Consider the following 21839-nt stretch of genomic DNA (forward strand, 5'->3'; position numbering starts at 1 on the left):
AGTCGGAACGATATGAATACTACGTTTTGAAACTTTTCGAGCTAATTTTTCGTACGAAAAAAAGTGACAACACTGATTTTTATGATATCATCAAAAATCCTTTTAAACCCCCTAACTATTGAAAAAAGTTTCATTTTGGTAGGTATTGCGGTTATCAGTAATCCACTGCTGAAATGGATAATATTTCAAGTTCACTGAAAACTTTGACACCCCCTAGCAGCCTTTGAAAAAAGGCTAGAGGGCCGAGATTTGCGCCATTGGTCATCCCTTCGGAAGGTTTTTCCCCAGGAAAAATTTCAAAAAAATCGCCGACCCCCTCCCCTTACCACTTCTAGGTCGAATTGACTTGGAATGCCCCTTTTGGAATGTAAACAGATCCTCTTTCACACCATTCTCCTTGGCAACTTCTTTTAATTTTACCAGTCGAGTATTATGAGAAAAATCTACAACGAGGAAAACCATTAACAAAAATTTATCCGATCAAAAAAATCCAGACAGAGATCACCAACAGAGAAAAAAATATGCGAAATATTTACAATCACAAATAACGCAGCTTTGGACCAGCAGCGGAAGAAGAAATTCTGCAACAATTTTGTTTTTCATGCAGCAATACTCTGTAATATTAAAACCTACCCTGCCACTGAACCCTTTCCCGATTCACGTTCCATTTGACCAGCACTATTTTAATTACAGTACGTTCATCTGGCGGTATTTTCCCAGCATAAGTAGTAACAATTGCACGCTGCTGTAGCATTCTGCATGATGTATCAAAAACCTAATTAAAAAGCCAGCACAAACGAACGGAAGGTATTTTACGGACGAACGCCCGTCGTTAATTTGCAAAGTGAGGGCGTCTCGTGTAATGGTCGTTGGGGCACGAGGAGGTGCTCTGATAAATGAAATTATTTGTCCGCCTCATCGTACCAGATATCCTAAGTTATTCGCGACAATGGTTTTTTCCGAGAAAGCGAAGAAAACGCAGTCGTGCTGTATAGCCCGAATCGTTGCAATCAAAATCTAAATTTGAAATTACAACTAGAAGGAGAAGAAGCGTCCGCGTCGCAGCCAGAATCTCTTTGCAAAATAACATGCAGAAAGGCAGGCTATAAGAGATACAAGAAAGAAAAAGAGAGAGCAGATCAGACGAATGAGAGAAAACACAATGTTACCGCAATTCGGTAATTTCTTTTGCTTTTGTATTTTCATTTTGTTGTTATTAATATTTATGATGCTATTGTAGGCTTTAGTAATATACCAAGAACAAGGAAATTTGTTTTCACGTTTGCGGTCTCTTTCGCTGGTAATCTGGAAACTCGTAGCTTCCCCATTTACACACGCGGTAGTGGACTTTGGAAAGTAGCATCGAATTCAGCCACAAACACATAGGCATTGCAGGTAAAGAAAATATTTATTTCTGTAACATCGTAACGTTATTTTGAAGGCCATTGCTCTTTTTTTTTTTCAAGGGGTGGAAATAAAAACGAATATTGAACTTTATTTTGCTCGATTCTCTCAATGCACTCGAGAAAAAAAAGTAGGTACTGAGGTAGAGGGAATCGATTGGTAAAACGTGTAAGAAAGTATCTGCAACAAGTTCCCTGCGTTTCTTTGCTTTTTTTTGGCATTTGAAATTTAATATTTTAATCGACGATACGGTACTACGAACCCCCATTTTCAAAGTCGTTACTACCCTTTGCCATGAATTCGTAATCCCTTTAATGTAAATTACCCCATCGCTTTAAACACCGTTACGGTGATTGACACCGCAAATAGGTAGTGCTCGGGAACGATAGCGGAGGAATTTTCACAGATGATGTGCAAGTGACCGAAACATTTCAACATTGGTACTTTTCCGGAAGCAGTTTCTAATCGAATAAAGTCGATACGGAAATATTGAAATGTTTATAAAAAATCGATACCATGTATAAAAAGAGGTACCTATCTGCTGTATAGCACATATACGAGAGCATCGGTATTATATACTAAGTTGGCAAATAAAAACTTAGCAAAAGAAAAACTTTCTTGGGAACATGGTTGTTTGTATTCGGAGCTATTTTTTTCCGCACATAATTCCAAAACGTATCTTATTGATTTAAAATTATATATTACATTGAAAACTTTGTCGTATGGTGGACGACGCGACGTACATAAACGTTTCTACTCGGTAGCATTTTGAAAATATATGGTTACGTTGGGATTATACGTATATTATCCACTCCGTATCCAGGAGTTTTCTTCTCCCCCTCTTTTTCTTTTTTTGGTCCAGAGGACCAAAGGAGATGTTATTACTGTTAACAAACTATTGTACAGTTCGAGAGAAAATATGAACTAATAACCCGACGTGGAATTATTTTAATATTTAATCATCGAACATTGAATTATCGAGGGGGTTTGTTGATTCCTAACAGAGAGTAGACCGCAGCGAACCGGTGAATTATTACGTTTATGGAAGGGATATTAATTCACGAGTGGTTATGAAAATATTATATAGGTACTGTTGTGCATGGTGATGTATCGACGGAGTTGAATGTTGCAAAATTAATATATTATGTAGATAGGTATTAGGAAGATGCTTACCGGCCATGTTGAGGTCCGACGTTACCGCTGTCGAATGAAGAACTTGCTGAAATGTCTTCATCTTTGATTTTACCGCTTTGCATTCCAAGAGCAGCAGTGCACTGAGCTGAAAACAGAAAATTAATGGGATTATGGTATTTGTGTATTTTTGAGACGAGGTTATACTCCATTCATTATTTGTGAGTGATTTAAATATTACAAAAATTGAGGATTTTTCGAATCTGTTCATGAAAATTCCAAATGCAAATATTTTTCTGTGGTGTTGAGTCCAATTTATTATTTACCTATTTGAAACAGTTGTGAAGATCATTAGAACAGAATGCAAAAATGCAACAGAGGATGACAAAGTGAAATTAATTTGAGAAAAAATCCAATCGAGTACTTGAGTATGTTTCAGGACATTTCAGGACCTGCACTTTGGGAATTGGGAAGGCAGATAAACACAGAATATATACCATCAAGATGATGCGGAAATGAGAAAAAAATGTGAAATCAATGAGAAAAATGAAAAGGATTTATACCATCTACCTACATATTATGTAGATTTTTGAAAATGGTGATTCTGATTCCGGAAACTGTCAGACCTCAAAATCGTAACAAGGGTTTCCAGAATGAATAGATTTTCCCCTCTGAGGGACAACGATAATATTAAAACAAGAAATAGTGCCTCTAAAATTCCAAATTTGATACATTTTACTCAAAATGAATTTACCTATTGACTAGAAAAAATTCAACAGGTACCTACCTACAAATAATTTTTTAATCGGTAGCTTTTAATAGAAATTTTCAAAACATTGGCAACACTGCAATAAAAAATTGTTGAGAATTTTTACCCCAGAAATTAAGTATCAGCATTTTCTGAGCTATTGTGTGTTTTTGAGAACTAAGAAAATTCAAATTTCTCGAATCGTCAACTTTTGTCCGCAGCCCTGTTAAGGACTTGGAGTGGCCTCTTCAAAATTTGCGCGAATTTGGTCAAAATCTCACTTTTGAGGCATCCCTCCCAAAATTCGCTCAAACGTGGATAAACTCGTTAAACAGGTCGAATATAAAACACAATTCGATTTTTAGCAGCCCAACTTCATATTCACGTCTTCTGAAGCAAATTTGAAATTCTGGAGAAATTGAAAATCACGCTGGAGGCTCCAGAGTGGCTGGAAGTAGCGAAATTCGCCCTCTGGAAATTAGTTCTGGACAAAATACAACGATTCGTGCAAATTTCGAAAAAATTTCTCGCACACAGGAAATTTTTGATTTTTGACCAATTTTCTTTGAGTAAAAATGTTGTCAAAATCCACTCTTCAGGTGTTCCCTCCAGGATCGGCTCAAATGTGGATTAACTCGTTATACTGGTTGAGTATAATACACAACTCAATTTTTAGCTGCCCAACTTCATAATCACGCCTTCTGGAGCATATTCAAAATTCTGGAGAAATCGAAAAATCGCGCTGGAGGCTCCAGAATAGCTGGAAAGTGCAAAATTCGTCCTCTGGAAGTTAGTTCTGAACAAAATACAGCGATTCGCGCAAATTTCAAAAGCTTCCTCGCACATGGGAAAATTTGTGATTTTTGACCATTTTCATTGTGTAAAAATTTGGTCAAAACCCCATCTTGAGGTGTCCCCTCTAGAATCGGCTCAAATGTGGATAAACTCGTTAAACATGTCGAGTATAACACACAACTCAATTTTTAGCCGCCCAACTTCATAATCACGCCTTCTGGAGCATATTCAAAATTCTGGAGAAATTAAAAAATCGCGCTGGAGGCTCCAAAATGGCTGAAAATCGTGAAATCTGGATTTGAGGAATTAATATCAGTTTTAGGACTTTTTTTTGATCATTTTTACTGATCAAGTAGGTATGCATACTTTTTTTCAAAAAAGCATAAATCGCCAAAAACAGTCAATTTTGAATTTTCAAACGTTCGCCAAAAATCGAAAAGTGAAATTGGGCAGCTGAAAATTTGGTTTTGAGAGTTTTATACCATGCTCTTTCCAAAAATCGCAGTTCCGTTCAAATCGAAGGCGAACACCTCAAGAGGTTCACTAGTAAATATTTTTGATCTTGTCAATCGATTGAAACTATTTTCGGGCCTCCGTCTTACAGTTTTGGAAGAAATAGTCATCATAAAATAATTATTCATGATGGGTTTTTAGGCTTTGAATTTTAATTTCATTTGAGCCATTTTTATAGAATTTTTTTAGGAATGAAAAAATCCAGAATTTATTATATAGGCTTTGAGAAACAACTCGAAAACCATCAATATCGATTCCTAAAGTCGAGAAGAGAATTTAAAACCAAGTTCAAGCATACACTTCAAATTTTGATTTTATTTCATGGAATATGTTACATTTGAGTTCATCAAAATTCTTCAAAACTGGAAAAATAAAATTCAGCAATTGAAATTTTGCCAAACCTAGCTCAACTTTGAATAGTCTGCTAATTTTTGTCGTACCTACTTACGATTTAAAAACTTGTTGTTTTTGAAGATGTGTGACGTAAGTAGTTGAATATTTCAAGAATGTGGAGAGGCAGACAAGCTGGCTGTGAGGTTGAAAAAAGTATTGATTTCATTATTTCTTTGAGCAATAGACTGAAGCAAATAAGCAATTTAGTTTGTTTTTAAAATTTTTCATTATATGAAAACGATTTTTTTGTTCTTTGCAGCTTTATAGTTACTTATAGATCTTTAATAAACTGAACCTTCGGTTCTACAGAAACTGTGAGGTACCATGACTCGTCTCAGAGATACCTATCGTATTACTAACGGTAGCGTGTAGTTGGTCGTTGTCAATCATTTTAAAAAACCAATTTAAGATTATTTTATCAGAAGCTCTGCGATACATCTTGAAAGTTCAATAACTTAAAATGTATTTCGTATATACGTAGACGTACGACACGACGTAGGTATCTGTACTATGTTGATGTTACTTGCTGTCTAAACGACGTCAACTTCTTATCGTAATTTTTAATCGAGTTTCTCGTAGCAATTTGTTGTGTTCAATATAACTTATGTAAAAGCTTACAACACGATACCATAGGTAAGATGAAGAGGAGAAAAGAAATCTAAATTCGTTCGTCTCATCGTTGACGTGTTAATTACCAATACGAGACGTCTGTTTTATTAGTTAGGTACCCTCTTTGCTACCGTATATACGTATCTATATTAAAAAATAACTGTAGTTTTTTTTTTTAGTTTTTGTTTTTTAATAGCTTTACGTCTCAAAAGAACTTATCTGTAATGTTCATTCGGCGGTATAACTTATTACGCCTATATCATTTTGTTTATGTATTTAATGGTCGTTTCAAGACGCGCTGCGGCGACCAAGTTAAAGAAAAGACAAACGTATATAAAAATCTTCTTCTTATGGTAAAGTTTTGTTATAAATATGCGCATAGATGAGCTGTTAATAACGTTAGGCATTTTCATGTCTTGGTTTGTTTATTTTCAATTCGGGTTGCGGGTAATTCATCGATTAGTTCGCAGTTGTCTGTATCATTAAGCTCTCCATTGTTTACCATATGTTTTGGTTTACCGCGTCTCGGTTTAACGACTTAATAAACACGTAAACGGTAAGTCCGCATGGTTTAGGGGGATGCTACCGGCTACCTTTGAGGAATGCGTTCGTTCGGTCAATGCGTGAGCTTTACAGGCAAAAAGGGCTTAAGGTTATCGGCCCCTAGCATATACGATACGCAACGTGCACATGGGACGAAGGTAATAATGGATTTTTTTTTCGGTGGCTCGACGAATATAAATGTTGCGACGGTGGTGAACTTTGTGAGAATGAGAGGGGTACGCAAAATAAAGTCAACAAAACGGTTCTCATAAGAGATGCCTTTGCTTCAAATATGGTCGATGTCGTCAAAGCGTTAATAATCTGCAAAGTTAGGTTCGCAGATAGAGGTATTGGTTTCTTTTTGAGGCGCGAAAATGATATTTTTTCGTTTCGTTCGAATCAAGCCAGCCAGCCAGCCAGTGAGTGAAAGTTTTACAAAAGAGGATCGAGCGAGTGTGGGTGAGGGGAATCGACTACACGTTCTATGTAAATATACCGCATGCAAGAAAAGATGATGCCACAAAAAGCAGGAAATATTCGCCCTTTAAAATAAACCTTAGCAGTTTTTCAAAAGACAACGAAGCACGTTGATTTTGAATCATTAGCTTTATTATGGATTCTGCGCTATGGAAATGCCATATTTTCTTTCGGTTCGTTTTATATGAATATCTTTCTTCTTTTCATCTACACGACGTTGTATTGGTGAAAAATGTTATCGGTCTTTTGGCTTTTGCCGTAAATTTAACAGAAATACATATCTCGGCATCGTGAACCATCAAGTCTAAATTTGAGATTTTTGTTATCTTTGTTTTTGGAGACATTCACTACAATTTTTAATTAAAAAATAAAAATAGGTACCTACATTGTAGGTACTAACTAAAAATGTCAGACAAATTATAAAATTATTAGGTAAAAATTTCTGGTAAATGATAATTTTTGGTAAATTGCTGGTAAATTATTGATAACTTATGATAAATTACTGGTATTTTCTACTAAATGACTGATAATTGTCTGGTAAACTACTGGTAATACCTGAAATACATATTACTGAATTTTTTGGTAAAATTGGTAATTTCCAGAGATGGCGCGATTCCGATTTTTTTAAGGAGTCGTGAGAATCGCATGAATCCGATTCCGGAATCGGATTCCATTTTCGATTCACCTGACAGATGAATCGAAAAATGTGAAATCTGACTCTTTTCAAGCAGGAATCGCAAATGTAATATGATTCGCGATTCCGGTAATTTGATTCTCGCGACTCCGATATTTCGATTCTCGCGACTCCGATATTTCGATTCTCGCGACTCCGATATTACAATTCTCACGACTCCTCATTACGATTCTCACGACTCCTCATTACGATTCTCTAGACTCTCACAATGAACGAAATCACCCAAATTCAATTGAAAAGCACAATAGTCCAGGAAAAATAGCATTCCATTGGGAAAAATGGGGGAGAAAGCTGAATTTTGGTATACTGGTCCATTTTTTTGTGCTGAACACGAATCCGATGAGTCCCCGGTCGTCCCTGGTGTGCGTTCTCCCCTATTGTGGATCTAAGCCCCCCAAAACCAGTTTTTTGCAATTTTCTCCCCCGCATTGCATTTTAGCGAGAAATAGGTGGTCGGATAAGAATCTACGTCAAATTTCCGATCTAGTGATATATCAACTTTCTTTCTACCCCCAAGGGGGGTGGAACCACAACCATTCCAAAAAGGGGGTTCCCCAAAAAATACATAAGGGCTATAGGCGCCTAAGAGGGGTGAAATGGTCCCCAAAAGCGTTTAACATGAAAGGTGGGTACCATAGAGAAACCTCTGCGCAAAAAATTTCAGATCCACACCCCCTACCCTTTTTGCGGAGCCCCCTTTTTTGAAATTTCAGTAGCACTTTTCTCAGCCCCATTTCAACCGATTTTGAAAATTTTTCTGGAAGTTATGTATATCCTTGATAGGTATTCACACAAAAATTTTCAACCCCCTCCCCTCAAATTTACCCCTCAAAATGGCGTTTTTTTCATTTTTTTATGCCTATTAACAATCAAGATTGCGAGGTACAATTTTGTAAACACGTTTTTTGGATGTATTTTTGGCCCCCAAACATCATATACTATATTAGAAATTTTTGCTTTGGTGCGCCGTGGTGAAAACTTGGAATAATGTATCGTAGGGGGGTGGGGGGTGAAATGGGAATTTTGAAAAAAATAACTATCAATGAGTAGGGTATCGTTTTCATATGATTCGATACCGCTGAGCACGAATATGACCTCAGATTTTCTGCTACACTCACCTACCCCTCTCCACAGCCCCTCAGCCCCCCTCAATTTTCACGATTTTCGAAATATAGTTATTTTGATGATGTTGGTGTTGTTTTCATATGATTCGATACCGCTGAGCACGAATATGATCTCCGATTTTCTGCTACACTCACCTACCCCTCTCCAGAGCCCCTCAGCCCCCCTCAATTTTCACAATTTTTGAAATAAAGTTATTTTCGTGATGTTGGTTTCATTGCTATGGGAAAATTACATAAGTTCATTGTTATTGTACATAAAATTTCTCGTAGAATCAGCTACAGTGCATGGCTCCCTCTCGAGGGGGGTGGATCCTTCAATTTTTTTCCACGCAGAAAACGCAACAAATCTGTATGTGTACTGGACTGTATAGGTCTGCGGAGCATATGTGGCATAATAATTATTCATGATAACTGTAACTTGAGTATGTATGAGTATGTATTTTATAATTCAATGACTACCTACATAAAAAATCACAAGAAAAAAAATATGGTAACGAAATACTTATAAAAAAAAGTAAAGAATGTTAATTTGTGATTCACTTAATCCTCACCATCACTTGCTGTAGCTGATTCTACGAGAAATTTTATGTACAATAACAATGAACTTTAGATCTTTGTTGTAATGTAACTTGTAAACAATTTCATGCTGTTTTTTATTTTGTTAACAAAATGAATTAATAATTAATTAGGCATTAATAAAATGGTTTTCTGTGAGTAATTTGGTTGGTCCTTACTTCAAAAGACTCATATTTCAGAATTGGCAATCAGATAAATGAATGAACAGAAACAGAATTGAATTTGATAAATTTTCAAAAAAATTACCAAAGATAAAGAACGTCATATTTTGCAATTAATAATTTAATTGCCAAAAAGTTTTGCATTTTGCTAAAATTATCGATCATTCAATTTTGATTTTTGACAAAAATTCTCGCTTTTTCCAGTTTTTCCGAAACTGACAAAGATTTATTGGTTTTTTGGGGGGGGGGGGAGGGGGGATTCTTCAACAAATAATGTGAATGAAAAAAGCATCATTTTTTCGAATATGTGTGAAACTGCTGAATTGAAAAATCAGTGGAATAAGTAGAATTTATTTCTATCTTACATTTACAGATATTATTTGTAATATTCCTGAATTCATTGAAAAACAAAATACAGCTACAGAACAACAGAATGTATTTTCATTTTTCAATTTATTTTATTTCTTGCTTTTTTAATTAGGTACCAGTACAGACGAGCCTTTATATTTATTTACTCATGTTTGTTAGAATGTTCATTTCATCTTCAATGCTTCATTTTTATGAAATTTAAGGAGTTGTGATGGGAATCTGGCTGGAGTCGTGAGAGGAATCTGGTTGGAGTCGTGAGAGGATCCTAAGATGAGTCGTGAGTGGAATCTGAATCGGAGTCGCGAAAGGAATCGGAATCGAAAATTACGATTCGGATTCGGATTCCTATATCTGGCGAATCTGATAAGCGGAATCGGGACTCAAAATTTTGTGGAATCACACCATTTGGAATCCGATTCTCAAGCTCCTGGAATCGCGCCAACTCTGGTAATTTCTGGTAAATTACTGGAAATTTCTGGTAAATTTCTGGTAATTTCTGGTAAATTTTTGGTAATTACTGGTAAATTACTGGAAATTTCTGGTAATTTCTGGTAAATTATTGGTAATTTCTGGTAAATTACTGGAAATTTCTGGTAAATTTCTGGAAATTTCTGGTAAATTTCTGGTAATTTCTGGTAAATTACTGGTAATTTTTGGTAAATTACTGGTAATTTCTGAAAAAAATTTCTGGTAAATTACTGGTAATTTCTGAAAAAATTTCTGGTAATTTCTGGTAAGTCACTGGTAGTTTTTTGGTTAATTACTGGTAATTTTTAGTAATTATTTTTTAATTTCTGGTAAATTACTATTTTCTGAGTAAACTGTTGGTAAGTTTTGGTAAATACTTGGAAATTTTTGATTAATGACTGGCGATTTCTGGTGAGTATAGGTAGTGATTTATTGTCGGTTCAACGCTGGTTCAATTTTTAGAAAAACTTCAAAATCCGAATTAGGTGAGTAATTTTTTTTCAACCTCAGAACAATTTTCAACAAAAATACAAGATTGAAATGTAAATCTAAACTTTTTTTTGGTACAATCCTGTAGATACTGTACGAAAGATCGTCATCTTCTCCCACATATATATCTACTGGGTGCTCGTAAAACGTCTTTTTAAAAATTTACACCACAATTTTGTTACCTTCGAGTACTACACGTTCGTTCAATGAATAAGATATGAATGAAGCGAGAACGTACTTCGGAGCTTGCGAATATTAGCAGAGTTGATAACTAAAAGCAGAATACGACTACACTAGACGGAATTGGTACTGCTATCCTACTACATATTTACGTTGCAGAGAAGCGATGAAAAACGAAATGAAAATAAACGTAAAAATTCTATCAGAAGATTACAGCACTACCTACCAACCTACCTACCTAGTGAATGTGAAACCTGAAAACAGCAGCGTAGTCGGAATAGGAAAAATAAATTATTCGCAGCGCAAAAATTCGCTTCATCGGAGGATTTTTATTTTTTTAAATTGAAAACATTCCGTTACAGGTTTTAATTTATCGACCAACTGAACTCAACATTTTCAAATTGTACACTTCACGTTATGTTGTTGTTGGTTTTCTCTTCCTTGTACTAGCTAGGTACCTAGACCTACACTTTACGAGTTCACCTACCAACAATGACGAAAAAAATACATACTTTTGGAGGTTTATTTGTGTTCCAAATCCAATTTACGAACATCCTATTTTCCAAAATACTCAACAGTTATTCGCAAATACTCCTTTGGCTTCCTTTCTTTTTCAACGCTGCTGCTTTTTTTCCCTCATCTCAGTTCTCTCTGCATTATTTTATTACAATTGAAGTTTATCTTTAGGGCTTTTCAAAATGTATAATATTCACCTTTTCTACCGGTATACGTTTTATTACTAACGATATATACTGTATACGTAGAGCACACAGTGCCTACCATACAGTCATATACTCGTACAATATACTGCGAGAGTAGCTCTAGTCGTAGATGTAGATTTTTTCCAACGTTATATTCTGTTTCATGGAATAACACAGAAACTACTTCAAATGTAAACTTTAGGTACCTTTCATTTCACATTTGAATATAATGGATTTTTAAAATAACCTCGCAAAAAGCAAAGGTTTAATATTACCCGCTGAAAGTTTCATTTCATGATCGAATTTTCTTTTTGATATTGGTCCGGAGTGAATAATTAAAATTTAATGTTTTCGCTGCTGAAAAGAAAAAGGGTGAATTTCTAGCCCAGGTAGGTACGAGTATTTTTCAATATCGTGGCGTTTGAATTTTTAAATAAATTTTTCCCTGTTTTTATTAGAGAGCCATTTTTATACTCTTACACAATTTCCAGCTTTTGCTTGGTATTTTTTGAGAGATTTTCGTTTGTTTTTTCGTGTCTTCGTCGCGATAGTGATATTTGTTTTTATTATATTTTCTAGTGTTTATTTTTTGTAGTAGGTAACGAAATTGTACGAGTAGAGAAATTACTTTAAAATTTATTTCAATTTTTTTTCCTTTTATTATTTTTTTTTTTACAAGGTGTAGAATGGAATATAGGCAGAGGTGGTTGGTTATTTTTATTATTTTTATAAATTGGATTTTTTCTTTTTGTTCATTTGCGCAATGGTAAGTATAGCTGAGTAAAATGCCCGGGTATGTTTTTTCGGAATTATAAGTTTTAATTGAATTCTTTTCTTGTTTTAAACATTTTTATAGGATCTCAAGTTGCAAGCAGTTTTTAAAATGTGCCTGTGTTATTTTTTCCCTGATCTTACGACAACAACAATAAAAAATGTTTTCTTTGCCTACCGTAAGGTAGATGTTCCCATTATTTTTTCTCTTTTAAATTTTCTCAATTTTTTTGAAAATCTAAAATACTCTAAACTCCACTTTGTATATTTCACACTTGAAGTAGCTTCATAATCAATGAAATATCAAGTACCTACGCTGGAGCTCCAGCAGGTTTTTGAAAGTTCCACGAAATTTTACCCCATAAAGTGGGAAATCTGAAACTTAATACCCTAATTTTAACATTCTGAGTTGATTACAGGAAGTTTCAAGCTATTCTGGAGCCTCCAGTCACATTTTGGGAGATCCAGATTTTCAAAAAGTCCACAAAAATGGTTCAAATCAATTTTCAACACGTATAAATTACCACCAATCAACTCAGAATGTTGAAATTAGCGTACAAAGTGAACTTTGGTTTCCCAACTTCATTGGGACAACTTTCAAAACTCTCCTGGAGGTTCCAGAACCGCTCAAAACGGTTTGAAACACATTCCAATTGATTGGGAAGGTCCAAAATAGAGTACATTTCGACTTTCTAAATCAATTTCGTAAAATTTTGATTTTTCCTCATTTTTTTGATCAAAAATTTTCAAAAATTAATTAATCTGAAATCTTGGCGGATGATGTATTTTTCATGATCCTTCGATTTAGTGTTGATTTTTGGTGCAGCTGTAAAAAATCCTTACAACAGGCCCATCCCTCGTCGTAATTTAAATTAACGTGAACTATGCCCCGGCTCTGTCATTCCCCTCTTCTCTTATAGAACTCCCATTATCTACCTAATTTAATACACACAAAACATAGATAAAGTCAGAATTGAAGTTCGTGCTAAAGGGATGTTTTAAAAAAAATATCCGACATTTCTTAGCATAAAATGCGTAGTTTGATGTGAAATATAATTCACGATAAGGTCAACGCACCCTTTAATCTGATAAGACCTCGCGGTAACTTTTGACATAGCATAATAACGAGGTGTATATATACGATAACTTTATCAAATGGTGCTACCGATTAAGTTACAGCACAGAGCAGGTTTCCAGCTCGGTATAAGAAATAAAAGTTAGTAGAGGCGAATGGAAAAAAGAGGAACGAAATATAGGGCCGCACGAGGCCGAGGCCGGAAAACACTAACCTCCTAATTTTCGAAGCAGGAAACACACCCCAAAGCAACGCAACAAAATTTCCATTCAATTACGTCAAAGATTGAAAGTAAAAAAGGTGTTTGAAATTCTTATTGGAACTCGACGAGTGAACGTTTGTGTAGCTGTAGAAAATAGATTCGTTTTTCGTGTTCTGCTGCCGAATATTCGCAGATAGGCGAGAAAAGTGCTGAAATTGTGTACAATGTGGAAAAAAAAGAAACCGCAACAGGAGCGAGCGGTGATTTACAATCAAAACTATGGGTTTCTGTGCATTCGATGTAGGTATAACGATTTATTCTCGGCAAATCGAGATGTTATAGAGGATTGAAGTTGTGTGACGATGCGACGCTGTACTGCCATAAAACATTGGGCTGTTTGCTGCAAGAAGCTGCACACAGGGTGGATGAGGAATGGATGCGGCGACGACGACGACGACGATGTAATTGTACAGTTATAGTGATATGTACACTGTGCAGGGCAGGTGAGAGAGTAAAAGACGACGATTTTACCACGTAATAACGCGTAGATAATGCAAAGAAAAGGGTACAATGCCGGTTAATGCGGTTAGGAAATAATGCTGAGTGGAAACAATAGACATATCTGTTTAATTATATAAAGGTATGGACATAGGTGGCGACACAATGGTGATAAAATGGTGAATTATGGTCGAGGGCAAAGGTCATTTGGTCGAGTAAAAAGCATCGCATAGGCTTTAATATGGTCGTGTCTGACGGCAGCGGACGGTTGACTTTTCGGAAATTGAATGTCCTAAACGGATATAAAGGCTCGTACGTTAACATACTATACCGAGCTGCTGCGGTGTTTAAATTGTGTTTAACAGGACGCATTGTGCTAAGTAAGACGTTCGCGTTAATGAGAATTTTCGCGCACCCTGTCCTTATATTCGTGCGTCTTGTTCAGAGTATCTAACTATTTGAATGTTGGGTAATGGGAGACTGGATTCATAGGTTGGAATGTAGGATGAGATTATGGAGGGTGTCTGCAGAGATGACATCCATGCTATAGAATTTGGATATAACGGAGTATTTTTGGTGAAAAATAATTGATAGAGGGGTTGTCTACTTGTCAAATTGAAGGTAGCTCTGCAAATAACTGCTGAGAAAAATGTACCTTACCTAATAAAAAAAAAACGAAAGAATGCCTAAAAATACACCATCTAACAAAGGAACCTCTTGAGGTGTCACACTGCGATTTGAACGGGACCGCGATTTTTGGAAAGAGCATAGTCTAAAACCCCCAAAACCAAATTATAAGCTGGCCAAGTTCATTTTTCGATTTTTGGCGAATTTTTGAAAATTCAAAATTGACTGTTTTTGGCGATTTATGCTTTTTTTTTAAAAAGTACGTACTTGATCAATAAAAATGGTCAAAATAAGTCCCAAAACTAATTTTAATTACCCAAATCCAAATTTCACCATTTCCAGGCATTCTGGAGCCTCCAGCGCGATTTTTCAATTTCTCCAGAATTTTGAATTTGCTCCAGACGGCGTGAGTATGAAGTTGGGCAGCTTAAAATCGAGTTGAATATTACACTCGACCTGTTTAACAAGTGTATCCACATTTGACCCGATTTTGAGAGTGACACCTCAAAAGTGGCTTTTTGACCAGCTTTTTTCAAAATTAATAAATCCAAAAAATCAAAAGTTTCCCGTTTGTGTGGACATTTTTGAAATTCATGCGAATTGCTGTATTTTGTCCAAAACTAACCCCCCAAATCAAAATTTCACAAATTCCGGCCATTGTGGAGCCTCCAGCGCGATTTTCAATTTCTGCAGAATTTTAAATTTGCTCCAGAACTCCAGAAGGCGTGGAAATTGTGACAAAATTGGAAAATTTGCTGCATATAATTATGAGCATCGGTAATTCCTAATATAAAAAACTCAAATTCAGTTTATACTGATTTTTGACCCCAAAAATCGACTGCCAACAAATTTTTGAATTTTTCGTTGCTTGAAAAAATCTATTAGGTAAATGATATGAATTTGGACCAGCAGAAACAAATTGTGAAAACATGTGCCTGAATCGAAAGAAAGGATCACAAGAACGATAATTGCCTATTTATATATGTGTTGAATTTCTTTTTGACTATTTTTATGATAATTTTTTAAAAACTGAATACCTAATTTTAGAATCCATGAACGACTTCACACCATCACTGGCATCACTAATCGATTCGAATGGTCAAAAATTGGATACCCAATTGAAATCAGATTTCGGTTTCACATCTCAATTTTATCAAATTTTTATTTTTTTATGGAAAATGGACCATTTGCATTTTTGAAAACTCTTTCGATTTTATTCTCTGTCCATTCATCAATTTTTCAGGTGATTGAATAGGTACCTCCTTCGTAAACAGAATAATCGAAGGTATTTCAAAACTCAAAAATTTTCAACAAGAAACTGACCTTGATAGCATGGAAAAAGTTTTAATTTTCAAAAAGGATGAATGTCTACGTAAATGATTTCCAATTCCCAACAATTATTTCACTCTAAATCAGTCAATGATTCGCTTCAAAAAACATTTTTGAGAGAAAAGATGAAAAAATTTTTAGTTATTTTATCAAAAAAAAATATCAAATTAATTTTTCCCAGAAGAGGCTTTGCAAGCCAAAATGTTACTTTAAAAAAAATTGTAATTGCTAAAGGTGTAGGCTCAAGACTCCGTAACTACCCCCCCCCCCCCACAAAAAAAAATTATTCGTAAGAAACATTGAGTAATTCAAGAGTTTCAATTTGATAATTTTTTCAATATTCCAGTCGTTAAACAATGCTTAAGACTTTCCAACTCTTCATTTCACTTTTTCCTCTCCTATAAAATTAGATGATTCTAAAGTGATTCAGAAGCTTAATTTTTTAATTTAATCTTTTTAGCAGTTTAGTGGTTGAATTGAAATAGCCTCAAAGTATTGCACCCTCGCCTCTCAAATTGCGTATTTTATTTTTTGAGCATTCATGAACAACTTTCCTCATCTAAGTAATCAAAAGGGCGAACATTTCTCGAAGAACTATCATAATTTTTAAAACGATCAAAACGTAAATAATAAAACGTCATAAGATGAAGAAATTTTGCCCAGATAACTGTTTACTCCATCAAGAAGTTGAACATGTAGAAATATGATTTTTGATTTTTCTGAAAACGTTCTCATATTATTTTGAAAATACGCCAATACGGTCATATTGGTTCAAAAATACATATATTCAGGCACATTATTGTAATAGTCAAATCAACATGTTTTTTGAAAAATGAAAGTATTTTTCGCCAGCCGAGCATTTATAGCGGAAAATTGTGGAGTAGGGTCTTCTAAAGAACCGTCAAGAGTAACTTTCCAGAAATTTTCACTTAAGTGGCAAAAAAATCAAAAAAATCTGATTATTGTTAGACACCTCTACATGTAAATTCACGCCAATCACGCCTGTTAATTTGTTAAATACAGATGTACTTACGTATAAAAAGTATTTAAACGAAGTCGATAAATGGATTTTTTTCCTCCAGTAAAGCGTACCCTCTCCCCACCCCGTTTCTTCTGGAAACAGGCAAAGAACCGGGTGAAGTTTTACCATTCCGTTGTTTACATTTGGAAAAGGAAAACAAAAATATTGACCAAACGGATTTAAACCATGGGCGCGTGTAGCCGCCGTCGCTATAGTAGCCCGATCGCCCAAAAACGATAACAAAAACTCCATACCAATGGCTAAGTTCCAGATTCGGGTATTTCGTGTATATCTACTCAACTCAAGCTCAAACGTAGATATAAAGTCCGACACTTCGCTATGTTGTGTGTGAGGGTGTTAGTCGAACTCGAAGTGACGTTTCGAGAGGGTCCGAAGGGCCTGGCGAGGCTGTATGTATCGTAATGCTGCCAAAGTTGTCGGTAATTTGGATTTCAATATGTAAGATTATGTTTTTCTTTTTCCATTCATATGATAATTTTTTACACGAGGGTGAGTTTAATTCCAAGTGCTGGCGAACGCGGATTGGAGATTTATTGCATTGGGGGTTTTCACGTGTCATGCCATCGATAGATTCGCTATCACAATATATAAGCACAATGCTGTGTTTTAATTTACGACTTTGTACGAGTTTTCTTTAACTTACCAAAATCGATAGCTGTAACGGTAACTCCATTCGATGATATTAGCATCAGGACTGCGATCACGGAGGCAAAACATGACCAAATCATGCTGCTATTTTACTGGCGACTATTTGCATTTGATCTGTAAGCAGAAGGAAAACAAAATTGTGATATTTTAGCGATCGTGTAATCAAGTAAATTAATAAGGGCAAAGGAAAGCAAAAAGATCAAATGCTAGATTAAAGTGTAGCTGGGCAGGGAAACTGTAGGGTGACGGTGTATATCTAGGTAGCTCATCTCCCAGGAGTGTGATTTGATATCCAATCGAAACGATTAGTTGTGTCATCAACGAAAATGTTTAACATCTGTTGCTTTTCAGCGCGAAGATGTGCATTGAAATGATTGCACAGGGTGTGAAAATTATAATCGATCAGATCGAGGGTTCCGTGTTCCATTATACGAAGATGGATTGGTGAAGTTTGGGGATGATTTAGAACACTTGGGGTATTTTTCTATTTGATCACAAATTCTCAAGTTTTCTGTAGGTACCTAATTTTATGTCTCCAAAAAAAACATTCAAATAAAATTTAATCAATTTTATCGCGAAGAATTCCAATTAGGACTACCTCAACATTCGACACTATTTTCTCCAAAGTACTAGACCCATGTACCAAAACGTAAGCCTGCATTCGCTCAACTCAAAAGTACACAGAAATATCTCGAGGTTATTCCAACTTGGTAACATCCATTTAAGAAGCTACGCGAATAAATTCTTAATCATAGCCTGTGACAATTTCATGGTTTTGTCACCACGGTTGTAACTTTGTCGAAGCTCATTTGAAGATTAGTGCGGTTATAATGCACTGCTACGCTAATAAGCTTCGTACACAATAAGCACGCTAAAAGCCTGCAGCAAAACGGAGACTTATTCAATAATTCAAATTCGAGAGATATTTCCGTTAAGTATAACATCAGCAATCAAAGTAACCTGAATGTTAATCTTGAAATGGGTTCGGAAACAGGGCCAGGGTAAAACGCGACGACGTATAAGCCAAGAAGGGACACTACAACTACAGTTATATAGTGAGAGTACGGTGTATAGTGCTGCTCGTTCTAGCGTAATCGTATCGGCTAAGTAATTTAGAAAATTGTCGAGCAACCGACGACGACGACGACGACGAGAGAGATGCACATTTGTGGCGAAATATTAAATCTATGAAAGCACAACGCGGCTTTTAGAGCTCTTTTCACTTCTGACTCGAATCTGAATAGGTCTGCCAGATTAAAAGGGAGAAAACTGCACGATGTTGTTGCTTTTTAACAATTACTCTAGCTACACGACATTTGTGTTGTGGTTGCACGAGTGTACGTTCCTTCATCGTTGTGCTGCATTTTGTTGTTGAAATAGCGATGAAGCTTTTTCATCATACGCGTGTAAAAAAAGGAGGAAAGAATGATGAAGTTATCTCGAACACATGTTTCGATTCGCATCAGCGATAATATTATTAATTGCCCTTGAAATCGACATTCTAATATACGTAGTCTATCTCTGAATGGGTATCCCACACTTTATGTCTATCTACACGCCCTATATTTGATGCGTACCTACAATACTACTATAGAAATTGACTAAAAATGGTCACTGAATGAAATTAATTGCGATGTAAGTTCTAGTTCATAGTTCACAAATTATTCGGTACATTTTCGACATGAGCAGAAAAATACGCATTTTTAGGGTCCCTAATCCCCCTCCCATAGAAGGTTTACTTACAGATTTTCAACTGCACAACCTCACATCTGTATTTTTTTCTTCAACTGGATCCTGGAAAAATATTTTGTTTGAAAATTTTGGCAAAAAAATATTTTTATCTGCACAATTTCACATCTGTTTTTTTATCAACTAGACTCCGGAAAAATATATTTTTTTGGCGATTTTGGCAAAAAAACAGGACTTCTTGATGATTTTGATGAAAAAATAGAACCTTTTCTTTTATTTGAAAATTTTGGCAAAAAAATATTTTCATCTGCACAGTTTTACATCTGTTTTTTTTTCAACTAGACTCCGGAAAAATATATTTTTTGGTGATTTTGGCAAAAAAACAGGACTTCTTGATTTTGATTAAAAAATATAACGTTATTCTCTTTTTTTGTAAATTTTGGAAAAAAATAATAAGTTACTATTACTTAATAATTTTGAAAAAAAAACAGGATTTTGAATGGAGAAAAAATTGATATTTTTTGGATGTTTCGATAAAAGAGCTGAAATTTTTCAGAGACTTTGGCTAAAATTAGAACTTTCTGGCAATTTAATCAAAAAAGGGACTTTCTGAAAATCTTGAGAAAAACGGTAACCTTTAGCAACAAAGAGTTGTTTGCATTTTTGCCCGAAAATATGATTTTCAAAAAACAGAACTTTTATTAGGTGATTTTGAAAAAAACACAGGACAGCAAACATAAAAATCAATTCTCACTTTTTCATGTTTTAAAAACAAAACTAAGAAAACCATAAATTCGTTTGAAAAAAAAATTGGAAACAGTATGGACTTTTTGAGAAAGGTTGTCAAAGAATAGAACTTTTTGAAAATGTTTGCAAAAAAATGTAAAATTCTCAAAACCTTAGAAAGAATTAGGAATGTTTCTAAAAAAAATACATGGTGCTGCAATGTCAAAATACGCAAAAATTTTACTATCCTCCACAAATACGTAAAAACGTCATAAAAACTTTACTTTTCAGGACACTTTTGTTGGTTCAATTTCGAACTAAAATTTGAGCCAATTTTCCTTAGCAAAACTAATAATTATCCAGTAAAAATCCGACGTTGTCAATAAATTCACCGTAGAAATTCTCCCCTCTCTCCCACTTCAAGCCAAAATTTTGACTCAATTCGAAACCAAGCATTTTTGTCTCAAACAAATGAAAGGTATAGGTAATTTTATAAATAGGTAGTTCGAGTATTTTCAAAATTTTTCATTTTTCTTAAAAATTGTGATTAAGGTGTTCGTTGATACATTTGAGATGTGAATCTGAAGTCAGTTTTTTGCGATGGTTCTCCATCATCGAGATAAGACAATTTTTTTTCATCTGCCTAATCATAATTTTCAAAAAATGTCAACCATGGTCTCCGGGAAATGCTATATCCTTCAATGGTCACCAAAATGGAGATCTTGAAACCACTTCAGTTGAAATTGACTCAATGAGAGAAAACATAGTTTGATTAGAAGAGCCACAATTTAAACTAAATAATAAAATATAAGCTCATATTTTCGGAAAAGGAAAATTCAAAAACTTTTGGTTTTCTTCCCCTGAATTATTTTTTGATGATGATGATCAATTTTGTCAGTCAATCTAGATCGAAAGAGCTGGTTCTAATAAAATTCCCAAAACTAGAATTTTTTGTACCAAGATCTACTTTTAATTTATTGGCAAATTTTTGAAACTTTAAAAAATTTGAAAAAGTTGCCAACTAGGATGAGACCAATCTAGATAGATTAGCATAAAAATTGAATAGGCATGTCTTTGAATTTTTCCTCAAAACAATTTTTAAAAAATTCTCTTAAAACTTTTCTAAATTTTGGCACAAATTCAATTTTTTTGAAAATAAATTTTGACGATATAATGAAAACTAAAAAAAAAATCAGATGCAGGTAGGTACTCAAAATATCTATTGAAACGTTTGAAAAAAATAATCCAAATCGTACATTTTTTCTATAAAAATAATATGCAGTGAAAATTATCCCATTTTACTCTATTGAGCAAAAAAAATTTATTAGGGACCGGACCGTATAGAATTTTATTGGCAAAATGTCGTAAAAACCATCCAACAGAACACATGATTTTCCAAACCGTATCAATAATCAAATTGCAGCTCGTGTGAGGCATCTACATATTGTAGGAGGACTTTAGAGAAGAGGACTGCTAAATCACCGTATCCTACACCAGTCTTGGTACATCGATATCGGGATAATATCGCCTAATTTGAGCAACGAAGTATATACAATGACGCAGGTTATTCGAAAATAAAATAAAAACGACAAAATAATTACCATAACGAAATTATATACGATCAGTGGCGAGAGAGTAAAGTTCACGCGCGCATTCAAATGTTAATTCTACGAGCTCTAAAGTGATTGTTCGATAAGAAATATTATCGGTGAAACAATTTAAGATTGTAGAAAATGTCGAATAATTCGATAAAAATAAAATTAATAGACGACCAGTTTTTTTTTTTACTCTGTATCTTTTTTGTGTTACGTCTTGAATCCGAATCGAATGGTGTACGACGACGAGTCATGGTTTGGC

General features: G+C 34.8%; 1 protein-coding gene across 5 annotated transcripts in view; it reads right to left on the bottom strand.

Moving 5' to 3' along the window:
* The window catches only part of Ddr (discoidin domain-containing receptor 2), a 283685-nt gene that overhangs the window by 64198 nt on the left and 197648 nt on the right, over positions 1-21839 (bottom strand). For all 5 annotated transcript variants that reach the window (XM_065365262.1, XM_065365264.1, XM_065365260.1 and 2 more), the window contains 2 exons: positions 17563-17681; positions 2578-2683 (listed from right to left, as the gene is read on the bottom strand). In XM_065365262.1, the coding sequence (XP_065221334.1) occupies positions 2578-2683; positions 17563-17647 (191 nt within the window). In that variant the 5' untranslated portion in view covers positions 17648-17681. The remainder of the gene's footprint in view (positions 1-2577; positions 2684-17562; positions 17682-21839) is intronic.

This window comes from Planococcus citri, chromosome 5, assembly GCF_950023065.1.
Source record: "Planococcus citri chromosome 5, ihPlaCitr1.1, whole genome shotgun sequence".
NCBI classification, from domain to species: domain Eukaryota; kingdom Metazoa; phylum Arthropoda; class Insecta; order Hemiptera; family Pseudococcidae; genus Planococcus; species Planococcus citri.